Below are 20,778 nucleotides of genomic sequence, written 5' to 3'. Positions count from 1 at the left end.
AGGAACGGAGTGTGTCCCACCCCAGGGCACTGGGTCCTGTCCCAGGAGAGACTCAAAGGTGCTACCTTGTCCTGCCCTGGAGCTTGGAGGAAGCACATTTTACGTTTTGTGACATCCTTTCTTGGGCCCTTTACTTTGTGAAATTTTATAATTATGGTGTTATCACTGTTTAAAAAAGATCTGTAGTCAGGAGGCTGAGGCCAGGTGTGGTGGTGCACGCCTGTAATCCCAGCACTTGGGAGGCTGAGGCAGGATGATCTTTGCAAGTTCAAGACCAGCCTGAGCTACAAAGTGAGCTCAAGTCCAGCCTGAACTGCATAGTGAGACCCTGTTTCAAAAAGACAAAAAGAAAGGAGGCTGAGACAGGAGAGTCGCTGGGAGTTTGAGGCCAGCCTGGGTTACCACAGGGAGACTTTGTCTCAAAAAAGAAAAAGCAAACAACAAGATATAGGCTCTTATTATTATTATTATTATTTTGCGGTACTGGGGATCAAACTCAGGACCTTGCGCTTGCCAGGCAGGTGCTTATGCCACTGAGCTATATCCCCAGCCCTGATATAGGCTCTTAACCTATCTGTGAGGGCTGGGAAACTTGTGTGCTGAGCTCTTAATAAATTCTGAAAAAAAAAAAATAAATAAAGTTTTGTGTTTTCGAATAGATCCTTTATGTGCATTCAGAGTAGCTCTTGTGGTTTCTTTAATTTTACTGTTTTATTGATTTACTGGTTTTGCATCACCGTGCCTGACTTCCAGCACCCTCTCTTAGCAGCCCTGAGCCTGGGCTTCCTCCTTCGTGCCCTGAGGACGGTGTCTCTCTCCATCTCAGAGGCAAGGAGATCGGGGTGCAGATGCCGGGAGGAGGACGGGAGGTGAGCACACCAGCAGCCACCTCCAGTACCGCAGCCCCAGCTCTGCGCCTCCACTTCCTCCTTCGTTAACCAGGCACGTGCGCCCCACTTCCCACGGGAGGCTGACCCGAGAGGAGGCGAGGACTGAGAGCCTCCCTTCCTAGGAAGGGAGGATGTGAGGTTCCTGGCCAGCAGGTGGGAGCCAGGACTCCCCAGAGCTGCCTCCCAGCCTGAGCCACACCCTGAGCTTGGCCTGGGGATCCCGAGGAAAGGAGCACAGACAAAGCCCCCTGGGACCCTGAGCCAGGCTGCTCATTTCTAAGCCCAGTGCCCACGTTGGATGTTGGGCAGCAGCCCCATCAGAGGCCATGGGTGTCTCCCTGCTCTGAGCAGGTGCAGCTCCTGTGGCTGTCACCCACCCATGTCTCCTGGGTGCAGAAAACCTAAAAGCTAAGTGAGCCCATTTGTCCCCACCACGCACAACATTTCGGTCCTCCTACAGTCAACCTGTGTTAGCCACAGGCTGTGGTGCACAGCTCTAATCCCACTTCTTTAGGAGGCTGAGGCAGGAGGATCACAAATTCTAGTCTAGTCCGGGCAACATAGCAATTGAAGGAGACGCTGTCTCAAAATAAAAAAAATAAAAAGGTCTGGGGATGGAGCTCCGTGGGAAGGCCCTGGGTTCAATCACTGGAAAAAAGAAAAAGAAAAAAGAAAAAAGAGCTGGAGGTAGGGTTTGTGTAGGGGGCAGGGACGGCTGAGCTGATCTGGTGGGAGGGGTGTTTGGATCAAAACCAGCCTGGGTAACACAGTCCTATAAGTATTAACTTGCACAGTACGTGCTGGCAAGCAGACAACAAAGCAAGTACCACCTGGGGACTCGGACCGTGGTGAGAACGGCGGCCGCGGAGGGGCAGGGCTGGGAGGCTGGGAGGACCCGGCGCCGGAGACATTTCCGTCTCCCAGGTGGAGGCCCCGGAGAGGAGCGGAGTGTGCAGGTGGGGGCAGGTGGCCGGGTAGGCGGGCGGGCGGGCGCCGACTGTCTCTGGGCATCTTCACGCGCCGGCCCATCTCCTGGCTCCTGGCTCCCACCGGCTGGCTGGGCCGGGTGGGGGGCGGGGGCGGTGTCTCGGTCACTTCCGTGGAAAGTCCTGGGCCGCGCTCCCCTGCCCCGGCCGGCCCCCGCTGGCCGCGGGCGGAGTTCCAGCGCAGGCACCGCGGAAGCGCGGAGGAGGGGCGCGGGGCGGGGGAGGGGCGCCAGCCATCTGTGCCCGGGTGGAAACTGTAGGTAAGGGGCGCCTGGGACGGGCTGTCTGGCCTGGGCCAACCCGGGCTTCTCGCCGGGCCTCAGTTTACCACTGGCATCCAGGCCAGAGGCTGAGATGAGGTGACAGGTAGGACGGGCCTCCTGCGCAGCAGGTGGGCGCTATCTCTCCAGTGGATCAGCCCCGCCGGCCATCGCGGGCTTCCCGGGCGCCTCTGGAAGGAAAGTCCCGGGAGGAAGGCGTGGCCGCAGAAACTGTCCCTGTTTGCGGCCCGTGGGCGGGGCAGGTGTGAAGCGCGCTGGAGAGCAGGTGGGCGCCGCCTCTCGCTGCCGTCATCAAACACCCCCTGCGCACCTACTGTGCGAGCCTGTGGGCTGCAGTTAGGTAAGACCTGCCCTGTTCCCCGGGAGCCCCAGGCCGGCCGGGAGACACAGGTGTGTGTGTGTCACCTTCCCCACCGGGAACACACTGACCATGTTCAGCAGGTGGCCCCCTGTGTCTCCCATGTGCCCCGCGCTCACCGAGCGCGCAGGTCAACGCGGATGGGCGCCGCCGGAGATTCCCCCTGGGTAAGCTCAGGGAGCTTCTGGGTCAGAGTCAGACACACAGAAGCTAGGTGTGGCTTCGCAGCGCTGTGATCACAGTACTCTGGGAGGCTGAGGCAGGAGGATGGCAAGTTTGAGGCCATTTGGGCAACTTAATGACTTAGCAAGATCCTGACTCAAAAAAAAAAATACATTGGACGTACAGTCACCCCAGGGCTCGGTAGCAGTGGGGTTTAGGGACACCAGAGAGCCTGGTCCTGAGTCACAGGGCTCCAGATCCCTCACCCTGAGCCACCCCTTCCTGATCCTGGATCCCTGATGGTTTCTGCCTCCTGCCCATGTCCCCAAGCTGCCTTGGGAGGTGTGTGGACTCCCCTCAGCCTGCCACCCGATGCCTTTGCTCACCTCCGCCCTCCATGCCCAGGTCAGGGCTGGGGACCTTTGAGGCAGACACCTGTGACCCTTTCACTCCGGCCCCTCCCCCGCAGGCCCAGTCTCTGGCCCACCTGGATTCCTGTCCTCCAGAAAGAGCTGTGCCCACCCCACCCCGCTCAGCGGGGCCTGATCCCTAGTCTGCTTGCTTGTTGCCCACTGTACCAAAGAGAATTCAGCGCCCCCTGGAGTTGTGCTCAGCACACAGCACCCCTTCACTGTCCAGCGCCCACTGCACCCCACAGCCGTCCAACCTGAGCTCTTTTCGCCTTTGAAGTCTCACGAAACTCCGCACCTGGCCTGGCCTGCACCTGGCCTGGCTCTATCGGATGTCTCGGTGTTTGTGGCATAAACACACTTACTTACTGGGCGGTGATGCCCGGGGGCCTGGCCCCTGCTTGCTGTCCCCACCCAGTTCTGGCCGAGCAGGTTCAGGCTCTGTCTCTTCTGCTCTGGCCCCAAAGAGCAGCACCCCTCAGCCCATCTCCCCTCACTGAGCTGCGGATGCTGAGTGAGCAGAATGGGGGGGACAGACAGTAAGTGCTGGACCCAGGAGCTCCTCATCTCCCCAAACCTCCTCTGGCCAATGTTGGGAAAATTGCTGGCGAGGTCAAATGTATAGATGATGATAGTAAAAATAATAATAATAATAATAACAGTGCTAATGTCCTGTGACAGAAGTGATAGCGACCGAAAGTGATAAGGTCATCACAGTGGAATTTCTCTTTGACACTCCCAGGACTTCCCCTCAGATTGTGTTACTCCCCCACCCCCAGGGTCCCGCCCGTTCCTCCTGCCCAAGACAGGATAGATGTGGCCCTGGGCTGCGAGGACCCTGGTCTGGTCTTCGGGTCCCGCGGTTGGCAGGGCCTGGCCGCCACCCCTCCTTATCTGCCCCTGAGAACATCAGGTGCCCTGGGCCTGTGACTCAGTGTCTGTCTCCTGGCTGAGCTCAGCTTGGGCACGGGGACAGGGGAGAGGGCAGTTTCTTCTGAGACCGGTGGTGACTCAGGGGCCTGGGGCTGGGGCCTTTGTACCTTTCTTTGTTGGCCACGGCTCAGGAATCCAGCGAAACTGGTCACGGGGAGGCCCTGGGGGATCCGGTCCCTCCTCTGTCCCCGCCCCTCCTCCTGAGCTGTATAACTGCACCTGTACCCTGGTTGCCGGGTGGCAGCTGGTGGCAGCGGCGGGAAGGAACTGGTTGGGTCACACCTGCTGAGGGCGGCAGGCGGCGGCGGTTGGCTTTGTCTCTCCGGGGGCCTCTTCGGGAAAAGTTTCCCTTCCCCAGGCGGACTCCAACGTCTCCCTAGGACCCCGACAGCCCTCCGAGCCGGATCCCGGTTGACTCCTCCGCGCCATGGCTTCTATGGGGCTGCAGGTGCTGGGCATCTCGCTGGCCGTGCTGGGCTGGCTGGGCACCATCCTCTGCTGCGCGCTGCCCATGTGGCGCGTGTCGGCCTTCATCGGCAGCAACATCGTCACGGCGCAGACCAGCTGGGAGGGCCTGTGGATGAACTGCGTGGTGCAGAGCACCGGCCAGATGCAATGCAAGGTGCACGACTCGCTGCTGGCGCTGCCGCAGGACCTGCAGGCGGCCCGCGCGCTCATGGTCGTCGGCATCATCGTGGCGGCGCTGGGCATGCTGCTGTCCGTGGTCGGGGGCAAGTGCACCAACTGCTTGGAGGACGAGACCGCCAAGGCCAAGACCATGATCGTGGCGGGCGTGGTGTTCCTGCTGGCCGGCCTGCTGGTGATGGTGCCCGTGTCCTGGACGGCCAACAACATCATCCGGGACTTCTACAACCCGCTGGTGGCTTCCGGGCAGAAGCGGGAGATGGGGGCGTCGCTCTACATCGGCTGGGCGGCCTCGGGGCTGCTGCTGCTCGGCGGGGCGCTCCTGTGCTGCAGCTGCCCGCCCCGCAGCGACAAGCCCTACTCCGCCAAGTACTCGGCGGCCCGCTCCGCCGCGACCAGCAACTATGTGTAGGAGACGCCAGGCCACGCCCTCCCTTTGGGCTTTGTTTTTCCTTGGACTGAACTCCGCCCATGCGGCCAGGGACCCCGGGATGGCCCCGCCACAGACTTCTGGCTGCTGGCACCTGGGCCAGCAGGGACGGGGCAGCCCTTGGCCCCCTCTGGCCTCTGATCACCCCGCCACGGCCTCTCTTCTCCATGGCCAGGATGGACAGACGGAGACTCCCGAGCCACCCGCTCCGCATGGCCAGCGGGATCGACACAATGTGGCGGAGGTGTGGGGAGCTGGCTCCTGCCGGCCAGGACAGCTCAGCCCTGACCTCAGGCCGCCCACACCGGTGTTGCCCACGGTCCCTTTCTGCCTCCATCCCTCTGTCGCTCCGGTTCTTTTCTTGCCACTTCTCCCACGTTCCTGGGTGCCCCAGGCCCTGGTGTGATGGACGGCGGATGGCAGGTGACCGGGTGGATCTGTGATCACATGGAAATCTGCCAGTGTGGAAACCTGTACCACCTGTGAGAGCGCCGGGCCACCCACCTGCCTCTGGAATGGCGCTCGGACTGGCTGGACGGGTTTGTGGGAGGGGTGAAGGCAGAAGAAACAGGTTTGGGTAGCGCCCAGGGAGGGGGCCTGGCATTGGCCAGCCTCGGGGAGGGTCCCGGGACTTCCTCCGCCGGCCCTGTCTGGTTTCTGTTTTTGTAATTTAAGATGCTCTGTTCATCACTGTAATTATTATTATTTTCTACAATAAATGAAGCTGTGCACGTGAGGCTGCGTGTTGTCTCTGAATCCGGCCGTGGAGGTGGGGGCTGGGGCTGAGGGCAGCGCAGGGTCAGCGAGAGTGAGGCCAGGGCCGCTGTGACCAGCAGGTCGGAGCATGGTTTAGGGGAACTGATAATCTTTTTTTTTTTTTTTTTTGGTTTTTCTCCGGTACCGGGAACCGAACTCACGACCTTGCGCTTGCCAGGCAGGCGCTTTGCCGCTGAGCTAAATCCCCAGCCCCGGGAACTGATAATCGACTTCTGAAAAGACCTCCTCCGTCCACACCCTCTAGGTGTGGGAAGGGAGACCCGGAGCCAGGACCCCAGGAAGGACAGACGGGGAGACCCAAGGCCCCCAAGGCCAGTGGGTGCCCGCCTCCTCCCCCGCTGTGCCCCAGCTTTGTCTGAGCCGTGAGGCGTCCCAACCCTCAGCCTGGAATGTCCTCTTTCTTTCTCCACCCTCTGGATCCTGCTGGTCCTGAAGGCCCGGCTCTGGCCGCCTCCCTCACAAACCCTTCCCATGGCCCCATGGAGGAGTTGTCATTGGCCCTGATCCCTGATCTTGTCCCAAGATAGTGACAGTCACCAAAGCCCTCCCGTTCCAGCTCGGGCAGCCCAAGCCACGGCCTGGGTTGGGATGAGGCCTGAGGTGCAGCCTGCGACCCAAGCTCTGCAGCCAGGGCGTCCCTACCTGGGTGTGTGCATCGAGGGCTTCCTCAGATGTGGCCCAGCCTCAGTGTCCCCAAGGAGAGTCAGAGGTGAGGGGGTCAGCAGCTGGCAGAAGTGGCGATGCCACCCCTGTGGCCCTGGGCTCCTATGCACCTGTCTCCTAGCTTCTTGAACCCACAGGCCACCGTGGAATTAACACATTTTTCTTTTGTAATGGAGTCGAGCCATTTCCTCTCCTTAATTTTTTTTAAAGATACAGCCTTAGCTGATCACTAGTTAAATATTTATTTATCTATTTATTTTTTTTGTGATACTGGGGATCGCACTAGGGACACTAAGCTACATCCCCAGCCCTTTAAAACTTTTTTTAAAATTCTGAGACAAGGTTTCACTAAGTCACTAAAGTTGCCCTGGCTGGGCTTGAACTTGTGACCCTCCTGCCTCAGCCTGCCAGAGTGTTGGGATGACAGGTGTGCATCATCACAGCCTGCTTTTATTTCATTTCATTTCATTTCATTTTTTGCAGTGCTAGGGGTCAAACCCAGAGCCTCCAACTTGACTCTCTACCACAGAACTTTATCCCAAGCCCCATCGTTAAAATGTAAAAAAATCAAAGAGCTCATTCTTTCTTTTGAAACCCAAGGGAAACAGAATCCATTGCTCTAGCTTTACTACAGCTAACACTTCTGATGTATGCTCACCTGGTAACCGCTGTTTTAAGTGTGTGTGTGTGTGTGTGTTCAGGTGTTTGGAGATAGCCTTGTCTGACTCCAATAGGTTCCTGAGCCCTTCCCTCAGGCCGCCCCAGTGTGGGATAATCGGCCCTCTGATGTCACAGGGGCTCACAGCAGGAAAAAGGAAGATGTTTTCAGAACTGGAAGAGCCACGGTTTGTTCAGACGGGGACCGCTGAGCATTCTCCTCCCTCCTTCTGCTCACTATCCCCACACAAGAAACCACCCACTTCCCCTCTGTTCCCTTCCTTCCTCCCTTCTTCCCTTCCTTCCTCCCTCCCTCCCTCCCTTCCTTCGTTACTGGGAATTGAACCCAGGGCCTTCACACTGAGCTGCATCCCCAGCCCTTTGTAAATTTTTATTTTGAGACAGGGTCTCACTCAGTTGCCCAGGTTGGGCCTGAACTTGTGATCCTCCTGCCTCAGCCTCTCAGAGGACTGTGATTACAGGCGTGCACCACCACCCCTGTCTAGAGAGCCCCTGGTTTCTTCCTCCCACAAGTATCTGTAGACCTGGCCCTCAGGGAGGCGGACCGGACACCAGCAGCTCTACCTCTGTATATACAATTGCCTGTAAACAACTCTTGCAAAACTCACGGCTTCAGTTCAGGTGCACTGGGTGGAGAAATGAGCCTGGTTTGGTAACGCAAGAACCCATGACCCTCTTTTCCGGAGCCACAGAACTACAGACTCATGAGTCCTTTCATCCCTGCTGGTGTTTCCTTTAATAGGCCGCACATTCCAGACGGGCAGTGTTGGGGCGTGGGAGGTCACAGCCGGCTGGGGGGCTGGGGACCAGCCCTCACCCCCTCTTCCGGTATAGGTAGATGATGCCGGAGATGAAGCCATCCTCGGCACAGGTGCTGGGCACCGCCTCGAGGGTGGAGGTAGCCAGTTCCCAGCGGTCCACAGGTTGGGCCACCAGGCGCTCCCACATCCCACCCCGCTCCAGCTGGTCCAAGGTGGTCTCCAGAGTCTCCTTGTAGGGAAGGTTGGACGGGTTGGTCCTGGTGGTCAGACATACCAGCCCACCTAGGCGGGGTTGAGGGGAGGTAGTGACTGGGGAGGCACCGGGGCCACAGTCCCAGGCCTGTCCCTTCCCGCCTGACTTCAAGGCTGTGGACGCCTCCGGCTGTCCCAGGTCAGTTTCTCTGACCTCCCCCTCGGCCAGGAACACACTGCTTTCCTCATCTGTACGGACTCCTAAGCACCCTTCAAAGCCCAAGTGTCCTTGACCCTAGGAAGTCTTGACCCAGTGCTGGCTGGTGGCCTCTGTCACTGCTCACCACGCTCCTCTGTGGAGGACGTAACTGGGTCAGGATACACAGGAAAGAAGCACCTGGGCCTTGGAAGTGGCTGTGCTTCTCTGAGCCTGTTTCCCAGCAGGGCATAGAGTGGAGGATTATTCTGTCCCACAGGAAGCCCAGAGCTTTGCATATATACGTGCGAAACGCCCAGGACAGTCACTAAGTACTGGCTGAAGCGGGGAAGGATTGCCTCCTCTGTCCGGGCAACTACAGTGTGCCCAGCGCGGCCTCGGTGGGAGGGAAGCGGGCACCGCACAGCCATGTCGGGGCAGGGTTCCTGGGGGAGGGGCAGAGCGCCGCTTGGGGGAAGCGAAGCTTGCAGCAGGGGTCCTGCGCCTCAGGGTGCGTGGACGGGGCCCTGCCATCCAGGCCAGGCTAGCAGGGCTGGTCCCTGCAAGTTCACATGGGAACCTCATCTTCTTAACCCAACCCCGTGTCTCCTGGGTGACCCCAGAGTCTGGAACTGCCAGCAGCCCCAGCCTGCCCAGACCTGCCCAGGCCCGGGCCCAGGCCCTGCTCGGCCTGCTGCAGGGATAAGGAACGAGGGGGGGGTGCGTGTGGACAGGAAGCGTTTCTGCCTCCTGACTTCCTGACCGTGGCCTGCCGCAGGCCAGGGCCTCACCGTTGGCACGCCACCCTCCTCGTGACTGGCTGTTCGCATGCGAAAGTCCCCCTGGGGCTCCCCAAAGCCCGGCCTCTCCGCTGTCCAGCACGGAGTCCTCACGGACTTAGGGGGTCGCCGCTGGCCTGGCCCTGTGCTCGCTGGGGCCTTTCCGGCCTCAGTGGGCTGGAAGCGGGGGCTCAGAGGGCAGGGTCCATGCCTTCTGCACAGAGCAGAGCAGAGCAGAGCGGCACACAGTAGGACCACAGCGAGCACAGCACCTGCTCGGGTGCAGAATTGCAGAGAGCGACCACATCCTCAACTCACTGGGCAGCCCCAGTCCCCAGATGCGGAACTGAGAACAGGAAGGAGACTCCTCCAACCACAGCCTTGAGTTAGCGAGGAAACGGGAGGACAAGGGGACGGAACTGAGCCTGTCCTGCGTGCCAGCACGGAAGCAAAGGCCTTCGGGTCTGACCTCCCCCACTGGCTCTGCCACGCTGTCGGGGCAGGGATATGGGCGGGGAGGGGCTTCCCCATCTGCTGATGGGCAGGGAAGCGGGGGAGCGGGAGGGCAGCTGCCCATGGACCAGGTGAGCCTGGTGCCTGTCTGCCCTACCTGTGCCACTGCACCTGTGGCGGCAGCTGGTGGCCGGGATGCTGCGCTAGGCTGGGCCAGCCCGAGCAGGACCCTGGGCCTCATGTGGCCTGGGTGTGAGGTGTGGAGAGGGGGAAGTGTCCCTGGAGGGCCGGGATGCGCCTTACCTGGCTTGCTGACTCGAAGGAGCTCTGGAACGGCCGAGCACGGCACCTGGCCGTCACTGAGGGCCCCCACCATCAGCACAGCGTCGAAGGTCCCTGTGGCAGGGAGGGGGCGTCGGGCGGTGCTTGGTCTACAGGGTGGCCTCAGATCACTTCAGGGGCCGTGCCCCATGGCGGGGCTGCCACCTGCGTCTCAGGGCCCGGGTCCAGGCGCTAGGGGCCAGTCCTGGGCTGACGGCAGACCCTGCCGCAGGGCTCGCTGGCGGGCTCACGGGGCGCTCAGCAGCGTGGATGGGGTTCAGCGACACGGGAAGGGCTCCCTTCTCGGAAGGCGGGTGTGGGGCAGGCCCTGGGGTATCGGGGGAGGGGAAATACCTTCAGGGCTAGGGAGAGGCTCCCGGCCCAGGGTGCAGAGGCTGAGCCGCTGGTAGAGGCCCCGGGCCCGGGCCTGTTCCAGCATCTCTGGGCTTCCGTCCACTCCGTGCAGCTGCAGGAAGCCCCGAGCCTGCAGCTGGGGTGGGGGGGACTGGGTCACAGCTCAGGCCCGGCCCTTCCCGGCAGGGTCCCCCGCGGCCTGGGAGGACAGAGGCCCCGCAGGGCATGTGATTGGCACCAAGGGGTCTGAGAGGGGAGGCAGAGTTCTGGGCCCAGGAAATTTGAGCAGTGGGGCTTTGAGGAGATGACGGGGAGCTGAGAGGCCTCACCTCGACAGCCACCAGGCCGGTACCACACGCCACGTCCAGGATCAGGGCGGTGGGGGGCAGGCGTGGAAGGGCTTGGGTGAGACAGTCCACGGCGAGGCTGGGTGCGCGGTACTGCAGGGCAGCCACGTCCTGCGGACAGGGTGCTGAGCCTACCACCACCAGTGCCCCAGGGCGCGGGTGCTTTGTGCGTGGGGGGCCACGATGCTGCCAGGCTATGGGGTGTGTGCGGGGACACAGTGAGAGGAGGCCCGGGCATGTGGAGTCCTCCGCCTCTCGGGGACCTGGCCCCTTGGTCTGGAGTCAGCCTGCAGTGGCACCTCCTCCAGGCAGACACTGTGTCTGAGATGCCTTCGCAGGGGGTTGCCGGTCCGCACCTGGCAGGGCCACTGTGAGCAGCAGCGAGGGTCCTGTCCTCTCGGGAAGGTGCAGAACTGCAAGATTCTCACCCAGGTCTGGCTTCCATCCGCACCGCGCCAGGGGTGCCAGGCCAATCGTTCCCACTTCGCAGATAGAGAAATCAAGGCCAGGCAAGCGGAGGCGAGGGCGCCGGTGAGCTTACCTGGTCATAGTCGGGGGCCCAGCGGTCATAGAACTGGAGTTTTTGGCCTAGGTCTGTGATGCCGTGCAAAGCCCCGACGCGCTCCAGCACCTCGGGCAGACTTCCACCCTCCTCCTGAGCCATCCCCCTGTGGGGACACCGCCTCCCTGTCCCCAGGCCCACATCAGCCTCCCGTTCTCCACCGCCTGCCCAGTTCCCGGGCAGGGACCCCGAGCGCAGACAAGTGGGTTCAGACCTCCGACCCCGCAGGGCAAAGGTCTGGCGGGGGCTGGGCAGGAGTGGGCAGGGAGGGCCTGGCTGTCACTCCGCGGTCCGATCGGGGGTGGGGTGGCATCCAGAGATGAAGGGTCTCTCAGGGGACAGAGGATCAGGACTCACCGCGGATCTAACACCAGGGGTCTGGGGGCTCCAGAACTCAGGGCGGGGCCTCGCAGCGAGCCTGGCCACGTCCCTGACGCCCTCGATGATGATTTGTTTTGGTTAAGACAAAATACCCAATCAAACCAATCACTGACACCACGCCCCTAGTACCAGCCAATCAGCTCAAGGCTCTTGTCCCTCCTCCAGTCTGGGAAGAATCAAGACTCTCTGAGGTTTATTTACCACCACCACGGCGCATGGGAATGACGCTGAACGTGGGCAGCTGTTGAGCGCTTGAAATGGGGCTATTGGGTCTGAGGAACTGAATTTTACCCAATTTTTTCCATTACTGGGAAGTGAACCTAGGGGCTTTGCACTGAGCTGCATTCCCAATTTTTAAAAAATTTAAAAATACATTTTTTGAGATAGGGTCTCATTAAATCGCTAAATTGTCATTCCTGTTACTGGATTTGAACCCAGGGCCTTCCCATTGAGCTACATCCCGAACTTTTTTTAATTTTGAGACAAGATGTCCCTCAGCTGCTAAGGTACCCTGGCTTGGCTCAAATGTGCGATCCTCCTGCCTTAGCCTCGCAGAGTGCTATACTACAGGTGTGCCCCACCACACCCTGACCCAAGACTCTCTTTAATGCCAACCAGAGCTCGAGCTCAGGAGGGAGGCTGCACTGGGCACAGGCTGAGCATAACTTCCTGGGCATAACTGAACTGGTAGGCCGGGCGTGGTGGAGCATGCCTGTAATCCTTGTAATCCCAGCACTCGGGAGGCTGAGGCAGGAGGATCACTGCGAGTTTGAGGCCAGCCTGGGCTACAAAGTGATTTCAAGGCCAGCCTGAACTGCAGATGAGACCTTATCTCAAAAACAAAAAAAAAACCCAAAACCCAAAACTGCGGGAATGGCAAAGGTGAGATTGCAGAGAGAGGTGGGCACACCCGAGGGACGGGATGCTCCACCCGGGGGCAGGTGGAGGACGAGAGGCTGGCACAGCAGGGAGCCGGAGAGAGGGGGAGGGTGTCAGAACAGCTGATAAAAAAGACGGGCGGCCAGCACTGCCTAGCGTTGCAGAGGGGGTGAAAAGTGAGAGCCGAGACCTCTGCCCTGGCCTGGGGCCTCGGAGGTCTTCCCGGCAGGTGGGTGCGGCTGTGCGGTAACACCTGGCCGGCGCAGGTGCAGGGCCGTGGGGCACTCCCCCTCCGGACTTGGGCCGCAAACCCCTCCTGTCTGATGCTGGAGAGGAGCCTGTGTGTGCAGCGCAGAGATGGCCGATTTTCTCCAGCACAACAGCCAGTCGCATTTAGTTTGATTAATGCCTTGACCTCTTCTTCCTTCCCTCCTTCCCTCCATCCCTCCTGCCTTCCTTCCTTCTTCCTCCCTAGCCCCTCCTCTTTCCCTTCTTTCCTTTCTTTCCTCCTGGGAATCAAACCAACACCCTGGGGCCAGGGCCTCGCGGTGCCGGCAACCCGCTTCTGCCAAGCTATGCGCCCAGCGCCCCAAAGTGATGTGGACCCGAGCCGCTGGGGTAGAGGCTGCAGTCTCCACCATAGTGCGGAAACCCCGATTTCCAGGGCCGCCAGCTGAGAGCCGCACCCAGCCTGCCCTGGGCCCGAGGCGGAAGAGGGTGCACAGTGAACCCCCAAATGCCCCTGTAAATAGCCGGACACCTGCCCGGCAGGGCTGCAGCAGGAGCTGCCCTTCCTGACCGGAAGTGGGGAGACGACGGACAGGAAGACGCGTCGGCTGACTCCCGTCCCTGACAAGAACGTGGGAGCCCCAGCCCGGGCCTCCTGCATCATCCTGGAGGCCACAGGCCACAGGCCACGCTCCTCCAGTGGCTGGACTGCAGTCAGCTGCCCCTGGGGTCAGTGGCTGCTCTTGGGCAGAGCACCCACTGGCGGTCCCGACGCGGCTCCCCAGAGACGGTTCTTGCGCTCTGTGGGCGACGCTGGAGGGAGCCGGAGTTTCTGGCCGCTGCGCTGCTCCTCGGGGCGGACCCCAACAGCGTCTCCCCGCTGGGGTCAGTGCTTGTCCTAGCAGGAGGCTGTGCTGGGCCTGGGGCTGGGCTTGCCCTGGCGCTCAGACCTCCTGCTATTTTCCTCTCCTTTAGTCCCCTCCAGCCCGAAGCTCTAGGAACCCCACAGCCTTCTGCGCTTTTTGTTGAAGGTGCCAGGGGCTGGCTGGCCGGCCGGGCAGGGGGGAGAGCTGCGAAATCAAAAATGCAGCAGTTTAGGGGGTGCTGAATCCACCTGTTTGTGTCCGGTCACTGTTAGCTGATCGCTCAGGTGCTGCCGTGTGCTGCCGCAGGGAGTGAGTGCAGGTGGCAGCAGGGGCCAGACACAGAGGTGCGCGGGGCGGGGTGGCTGTGTGCGCGGGGATGTGGGCGTCCGCGGAGACCCTCTGAACGCCTGCATCAGAAAAGCCAGCTCCAAGGGGCTGGGGATTTAGCTCAGCGGCACAGCGCGTGCCTGGCAAGCGTGAGGTCGTGAGTTCGATTCCCGGTACTGGAAAAACCAAAAAACAAACAAACAACAAGAAAACAAAGAAAAGCCAGCTCCAAGGGGCTGTCGTGCAGGGCCCAGCGCAGTTTCCAGGGACAGCAGGTGGCGGTGGTGGTGGTGGGGAGCACGGAGTCCCCAGGGCCCAAGGCTCTGCTCTCTCCTCTGCCTTGCTGAGTCACAGGAGGTGACCCGCCTCATTCCCTTTGGCCTGACCTACGAAGCCCCAAGTCGGGCTGGGTGAGGCTGGGTCTCACTGTGTCGACCAGGCTGGCCTGGAACTCGTGGTAACTCTCCTGCCTCAGCCTCCTGAGGGCTGAGATTACAGCGTGGGCCACCTTGTGCTGCAGAATCTGTAGTTTTTATACTCAAGCTAAATGCTGAGCTGCACTCGAATTCACATTCCCAGCAAGGTGTCGCCTGAGCACACACACGCTCCACACAGCGTTAGGGACGCGGCTCCTGCAGCCCGGCTTCCCCTTCCTCGAGTTCCGGTTCACTCTTTCCTGCATCGCCTCTACCCGGCGCCCTGTCCAGCGGCTCCCCGTTCACACGCTGCGCATCTGTGTGACGGCTCCGGCCGCATCTCGCCCTTTTGCAGAGCTCCGATGGCTCGGCCTGGGAGCCTTCGTCTGACCTCTGGGCGCCGTTCAGAGCGAGACTGGGGTCTTTTTTCTTTCCTCGCCTACCAGCTAGCTTTGCGAGGAACGTAATTCTCCATCTCCCCGTCCCTTTTGGCTCCGAACATTTCTTGGGAAATTCCGCAAAACTGACGCGGAGTCTGGGTGTCTCTTCTGCTCGCTTCCTGAGCAAGGCTTCGAGGACATTTTGCCCCCGGCTTGTTGGGGTCCTTTCTCCCCATGGCGACTGCCCGGGGGAAGCTGGGCGCTCCGCTCCGGGGGGCTGGGGCGGGGCTGGGCCCGCGAGAGCGCCCCGCCCTTTCCCGGCACACGGGGTTTCTCAGCCAGGTCCCCGAGCCCGGCAGCGCCGGCCCAGCCTGCCCCGGGGCCGCACGGGGTGTGCAGCAAGGGGTGCTGCAGCGGGGCTCCGGCCAGGCGGGAGGGAAACTGTCCCGCCAGTGAGAAGCGGAGCGACAGAAACCAGGCGAGCGCCCCGCGCACAGTCACGGTGAGGGTTTCTTTGGTGAATGCAGCTCACGTGTTTAGTGGGCCCTCTTCTTCAAAAGATTTCCTTCCTTCTTTCCTCCCTCCCTTTCCTTTTTTGCTGCCCTAGGCCTTGAACCCAGAGCCTTCACACTGAGCCACATCCCCAGGCCTTATTTTGAGACAGGGTCCCGCTAAGTCACTAAGTCACCCAGGCTGAGCTTGAACTAGTGACTCTCCTGCCTCAGCCTCCGGAGTGCTGAGATTCCGGGCCGGTACCACCTCCTCTGGCTGACTGGATAATTTCGTACCTGGAGGCCCTGGCTGCCGGGCAGCGTCTGGACTGTGCCAGGCTCTCGCTGTCCCAAAGACCCCTCGGTGTACCTTCCGTGTTTACAGATGTGGCGCTACGGTGTCTGAGCGCGTTTTGATCCGCATTCCACCTCGCTTACTAATCTTATGCGGTCGGCCGCGGTTTCCTGAGCTTGTTGGCCCCCTGGTTTCCTTCCCTGTGAACTACATTTGGCCTTGTGTTCCACTGGATCCCTTGATTTTTTTCTTTTTATGTTTTTAATGGGCAAGAGAAGCCCGTGTACACCTAGGTGTGCAGGTTGATGCGTGTGGATTTGCACCCTGAGGAGCGGCTGAAGCCAGCTGTCAGACCGCTCACTGCTTGTATTTACTTATCTGAGGTAAGAACACTTAAAATCTACTCTTCTAGCAATTTTCTTTCTTTCTCTTTCTGGTTTTGTTTTTTTGACACAGGGTCTCACTATGTAATTCAGGCGGATCTTGAGCTCACGGTGTAGCCTAGGTTGGCATTTAACTCACAGTGATCTTCCTGCCTCAGCCTCCCAAGTGCTGGGACTACAGACATGTGCCACTATGCCTGGCCACTAAAGCCATCTTTAGCAAAAACAAACAGGCTGGGCGTGGTGGCTCACGCCTGTAATCCCAGCACTCAGGAGGCTGAGGCAGGAGGATCGTTGTGAGTTCGAGCCCAGCCTGGGCCACAAAGTGAGCTCAAGGCCAGCCTGAACTGCATAACAAAACCCTGTCTCAAAAAACAAACGAACAAAAACCCCCCAAAAACCCCCAAAAACATACTCCTTTAAGTTTAAAGGCATATTGATCACTTTTGTGTACTTACAGGGAAAACCCAGTGGAGATTAGAAATAAAGTGACATTTTGGGGAGGGCAGGGAAGAAGAAATAAAAGAGATCAAGATGAGATATGTACGTGTAGCATGAATGTATTGATTATATACATATTAAAAAAGGAAAAAAAATTGAAGGTAAAACAAAACCAAAAGACAAAGAAATAAACTGAAGTTTTAACACTAAAACATGAACTACAGGGTTGTCATCATTTCTCGGTGATTCTACCTTCAGCAACCCAAGCCCGATGGGCCCTGCATAGGGGACGCCCCGCGGGTGGACCCCTCATTGCTGTTGCGGGGACACCGGCCTCGCAGGCCCAGAGTACAAAACGCGATGAAAACTTTACAGGACCTCGCCTCGGTGTCTGCTGCCCCCGCGCGGTCGCATTGCAGTACTGCACCCGCGGGGCCCCGTGGCTGGCAGGACTCAGGAGGCGACTGGGGTCCTGGGCTTGGGCGTTGATCTCCATTCACGGAGGGGCCCGGGGAGTGGATAAGCTTTGTGCAAAGCAGTGATAACTGAGTTATCCCAGCCTGTCCTCTCTGTCACCCTCCAAGGTCGCAGAGATGACCTTAACCTAGTGCTGTGGGACAGAGAAAGGGGCGAGACAGGCCCGGCCTGGGCGTGGGACGGCTACCAGGTGAGGGATCTAAGTCGGGTTGATGGGGGGCCCCTGTCACCGCCTGCAGGGCCCTTGGCCTGGGTGGGGCTCAGGGGCAGGCGAGACTCCTGGCCCGTGATCTCAGAGAAGGCTGGGAGGGGAGGGGACAGGGTGACGCTGAGGCTTCGCTGGTGGGACCGCAGGGCTGGGACTGCAGCTCCTGGGCTTGGTTGCAGGGTCCTGAGCGGGCTTTAAGGGTCGGGCTTCGCAGACCTCCCTGTGTTTCTCCTGTCTCCTCTTCCGCTGGCCACCAGGGGGCAGCACGCCACGCGCCCTTGGCCCAAGCCTCCTGCGGACCCTTGACCCCGCTGCCTTGCCTCACCTGCCCTGTTCGTTCCTCGGCTAGGATGCAGCCCTGAGTCTTTGTGTTTCAGCGCGTCTTGCAGATGACACACATGAATGGCCCTTTGTCCAGGCTATCTATCAAACCACCGTGGAAGGCAAGGAGTCTCCCCTGAGGCCAAAGCAGCGGGCTTCCTGTCCGTCATAAAGATTTGCAGCTGGTAGTGAGGTGGTGCATGTCTGTAATCCCAGTGCTCTGGGAGGCTGAGGCAGGACGATGCCAAGTCTGAGCTCAGCCTGGGCAACTCCACTCTGATGAGGGAGCTTTGAAAGTGTTTTGTGTTATATTTTATTTTCTCTTGCCTCCGCCTCCGTTCCTATACTTCCCTAGGGTGGGTGCTTCTGAGGTGTGCTCTGGTCTGTTTCCCCGGGGTCCCCAGCCAGACTGAGCTCCAGTTGCCCAGTCATGGATTCACCCCCGAATCATGTTTCTCACCCCGCCTCTGCATGCCGGGTCCCCTCCACAGTGAGTGTGCCCTGAGCTCCTGCCCAGGGCCCTGTGCGGAAGGAGCCTGGGAACACTCTGCTCTGAATGGGGCAGGACCTTCGCTCCCAGGCCCAGGAGGGGCCAGGGAAAGGGCACTTCTGCAGCAGCTGGGTCCCCACGGTAACCTGGCCCCGCCCCACGGCGTCTGTGAGGTCACCTGGCTTTGGCCAGGCGGAAGGAGGCCAGACATGGAGGCCACTGCCCAGGGCCGAGCTGGCCTCCCAGAGGTCCTGCTGCAGGGCGCCCGGCTCTGGGCGCTGGTAAGTGAGCATGCCGCTGGGGACAGGCGTGGGGCCAGCCGGAGCGCCCCCCCAGCTGCTGGGCCCCGAGGAACCATCAGACCCCAAACCACGGGGCCAGTATTTCCCTTGCAGACGGTCACTCTGTGGCTTACGCTTTGCCCTTCCCAGCTGTGTTTCCAAAGACACAGATTTCCTGTGGTTGGGAGCCGAACCTCAAATCCCACCCCCGAACTGGGCTGAGTCACCAAGACATGGTCCTGGTGTTTGTTTCTGTGGGACAGAAAGGAGAGATAAACTGTGCATGGTGGCTCAGGCCTGTGACCCCAGCACTATGGAAGGCTGAGGCAGGAGGATCACAGGTTTGAGTCCAGCCAGAGCAATTAAGAGAGACACTGTCACAACAAAAGGCGGGGGTTGGGGCTCAGTGCAAAGGCTCTGGATTTAATCTCCTGGCTTGGCATCCTGGCTGTGCCATTCCTTTTTTTTTTGGTACTGGGAATTGAACTCAGGACCTTGCACTTGCCAGGCTGGCACTGTGCCACTGAGCTATATCCCTGGCCTACAATTCCTTTTTTTTTGGTTTTTTGAGACAGGGTCTTGCTGTATAGTTCAGGCTGGCTTTGAACTCCCTATGTAGCCCCAGTCTGGCCTTGAACTCAGAGATCCTCCTGCCTCAGCCTCCCGAGTGCTGGGATTACAGGCGTGTGCCACCACGCCCAGCATTTTGCCATTCTTTAGCTTCGTGACTTTGGACAAACAACTCCCCTCTGAGTGTTTCCTGTCCTATAAAACTGATCTGGCAGGGTCACGTGGGCTCTACCCTTGTCCTTCCTCCCTGTCTCAGCGTCCTGAGCCAGGCTGTGTGCTCCTACTTGCACCCCATTCCTGCCCTCCTCCTGGACCCCTCGATCTCCTTCCTTCTGGCTGGGCCCTTCCCTCTTGGCCCTGCCAGCCAGGCCCGTGAGGGGGCAAGCAGCCAGCCCCCGACCCCTCAAAGTCTTTCAGAGCCCAGGTGGGGGCCCTGGGTGACGCCAGTGTCCGCTTCTCCCCAGCTGGTCCAGAACCGCGTGCACCTGTACAGGCTCCTGCTGCTGAAGATCGCCCTCTTCCGCGGCTGGGTGGTGGGGCTGTCCCAGGAGGCCCGGGGCCCCGGCTACACGCCCACCGACCAGCCCCCCGGGGACGCTGCCTGTGCCCTGGGCCGGACTCTGCGGGTGGGGCTGGCGCTGCTGCTCTGTGGACCCCGGCTGGCCGGGACGGCCGGGCTGGGCCTGTGTGTGGCCGCCTGGCGGGGCCTGCTCCGGTCCTGTCTGCACAGCCTGACGCTGGTGGCCTTGCTGTCATTGCTGCTGGCCTGGAGGCTCTTCCGGAAAGCCCAGTGCTTCCTGGGCTGGCTGCCCCGCCAGGTGGGTGGGCAGAGGCCACCAGACTACGGAGGGTGGGCCTGGGGCCCTGGGGCTCCTGAGGTCACCTTATTGTCCCCACGCCCGCCCCACCCAGGCCCTACTGGGGAGCCGCGTGGTGCTCAAGCTCCTGGTGCTCCCGAGACATCTGTGCTGGCACCTGGCCTACCTCATCACCTGGACCACCTGCCTGGCCTCCCACCTGCTGCAGGCGGCTTTTGAGCACACAACCCAGCTGGCCCAGGCTCAGGGGCCCTCAGCGTCCTTGTCCAGTTCCCTGCTCCCTGCCTTGTCCTCTGCCTTCGAGGGTCAGGTCCTCCTGCAGGAGCCTGGGAGTCCTGGACAATAAATGTTTCCCATCATCCTCTCCCGGAGTGGGCGGGTCTCTGGCCTCATTGCCTGCCTCCTGCTGGGCTGGAGGGATGTGTGTGCCTGTGTGCACGCAGGAGGCTTGGGTACACGCACACATCTCCACGGCTGCTCTGGGAAGGAAATCACACTCTCTATGCACCTCCCGGGTGCCATGTAGCAACCATCTCAGATGCTTTGGACATCATTTATTTTATTTTATTTTATTTTTGTCTTTTTGAGACAAGGTCTCGCTATGCAGTTCAGGCTGGCCTTGAGCTCACTTATGTAGCCCAGGTTGATGTGGAATTCGCAAAGCTCCTCCTGCCTCAGGCTCCCGAGTGCTGGGATTATAGGCGTGCGCCCGGCCTCATCATTTGGTTTAAGCCTAGCAACGCAGGCCTCTGGCTTGATGGGCTGCATTTTACAGATGAGCAGATAGGGCCTTACAGTGGAACTTTCCCAGGGTCACAGAGCAAATCAAGGGCAGGCTCAGCCCCCATCTCCTGTATGGCGTTTCCCAGAACCCTGCCTTTGTTGCAGTCCACGCCCCTGGTTCTCACTGGTGCTGCTCAGTTTAGGGGAGATGGTCAATTGGAGACTCTGGCCTCCGGGGGGTGCCAGGGCCTCACATTTCACAATGTAGAAAATTCGTCTGAGCAGTTACTTGTGAGCAAGCTTGCAGCTAGGCCATCTGTTCATCCACACACAGCCACTCGTCCAGTGATCCACCCACTTCCAACCCACCCACAGAACCATCCACCCGTCCATCCATCACCCATCCATCCATCGTCCATCCCCAGATTATCCACAAAACAAACTATCCATCTAACCACCAATCCGTCCATCCTCAACTATCCACAAACCATCCATCTATCCCTAAACTATCCACAGATCCACAGAACCAACCATCCATCCATCCATCCCAACTATGCCCAGAACCATCCATCCATTCACCCCCGAATCTTGCCGCACCACCCCCTTCCCTAAGAGTGTGGAAGCG

At 60.0% G+C, this 20,778-nt stretch overlaps 3 protein-coding genes across 5 annotated transcripts; 2 read left to right on the top strand and 1 right to left on the bottom strand.

The window, feature by feature from the left end:
• Nucleotides 1–2,075: 2,075 nt before the first annotated feature.
• On the top strand, nt 2,076–5,831 carry Cldn4 (claudin 4). The gene has a single exon (XM_005396763.2). It carries the CDS (start codon nt 4,448–4,450, stop codon nt 5,075–5,077), a length of 630 nt encoding a protein of 209 aa, XP_005396820.1. The 5' UTR covers nt 2,076–4,447; the 3' UTR covers nt 5,078–5,831.
• Nucleotides 5,832–7,815: 1,984 nt separating this feature from the next.
• Nucleotides 7,816–12,317, bottom strand: Wbscr27 (Williams Beuren syndrome chromosome region 27). The gene is given in 7 exon segments (XM_005396762.2): nt 7,816–8,134; nt 8,136–8,256; nt 9,898–9,990; nt 10,270–10,405; nt 10,599–10,727; nt 11,158–11,303; nt 11,536–12,317. Coding segments are annotated over 6 exon segments (906 nt in total). The 5' UTR covers nt 11,281–11,303; nt 11,536–12,317; the 3' UTR covers nt 7,816–7,830.
• A 1,291-nt stretch (nt 12,318–13,608) lies between these two features.
• Wbscr28 (Williams-Beuren syndrome chromosome region 28) lies at nt 13,609–19,801 on the top strand. 3 transcript variants are annotated; one of them, XM_013520601.1, is made up of 6 exons: nt 13,609–15,157; nt 15,720–15,824; nt 16,850–16,932; nt 17,328–17,393; nt 19,077–19,430; nt 19,525–19,801. In XM_013520601.1, the coding sequence occupies exons 4-6, from the start codon at nt 17,340–17,342 to the stop codon at nt 19,774–19,776; spliced, it is 660 nt and encodes a 219-aa protein (XP_013376055.1). In that variant the 5' UTR covers nt 13,609–15,157; nt 15,720–15,824; nt 16,850–16,932; nt 17,328–17,339; the 3' UTR covers nt 19,777–19,801. The 3 variants fall into 3 exon arrangements, with proteins under 3 accessions (XP_013376055.1, XP_013376056.1, XP_013376054.1); XM_013520602.1 differs by having other exon boundaries at nt 15,715–15,824; XM_013520600.1 differs by lacking the exons at nt 13,609–15,157; nt 15,720–15,824; nt 16,850–16,932; nt 17,328–17,393 and adding an exon at nt 17,461–18,042.
• Nucleotides 19,802–20,778: the final 977 nt, after the last annotated feature.

Source organism: Chinchilla lanigera, unplaced genomic scaffold (assembly GCF_000276665.1).
Source record: "Chinchilla lanigera isolate Chin_1 unplaced genomic scaffold, ChiLan1.0 scaffold00055, whole genome shotgun sequence".
Taxonomy (NCBI): Eukaryota; Metazoa; Chordata; class Mammalia; order Rodentia; family Chinchillidae; genus Chinchilla; species Chinchilla lanigera.
The sequence above is the reverse complement of the archived record's forward strand: the minus strand, read 5'-3'. Positions and strand labels throughout refer to the sequence as shown.

Bases quoted from the DNA above. Each gene is read 5' to 3' on its own strand.
- Cldn4 (XM_005396763.2), top strand. From the start codon at position 4,448: ATGGCTTCTATGGGGCTGCAGGTGCTGGGCATCTCGCTGGCCGTGCTG.
- Wbscr28 (XM_013520600.1), top strand. From the start codon at position 17,743: ATGCCGGGTCCCCTCCACAGTGAGTGTGCCCTGAGCTCCTGCCCAGGG. The intron at 18,043-19,076 runs GTAAGTGAGCAT...GCTTCTCCCCAG, and splicing joins GCGCCCGGCTCTGGGCGCTG to CTGGTCCAGAACCGCGTGCA. The intron at 19,431-19,524 runs GTGGGTGGGCAG...CGCCCCACCCAG, and splicing joins TGGGCTGGCTGCCCCGCCAG to GCCCTACTGGGGAGCCGCGT.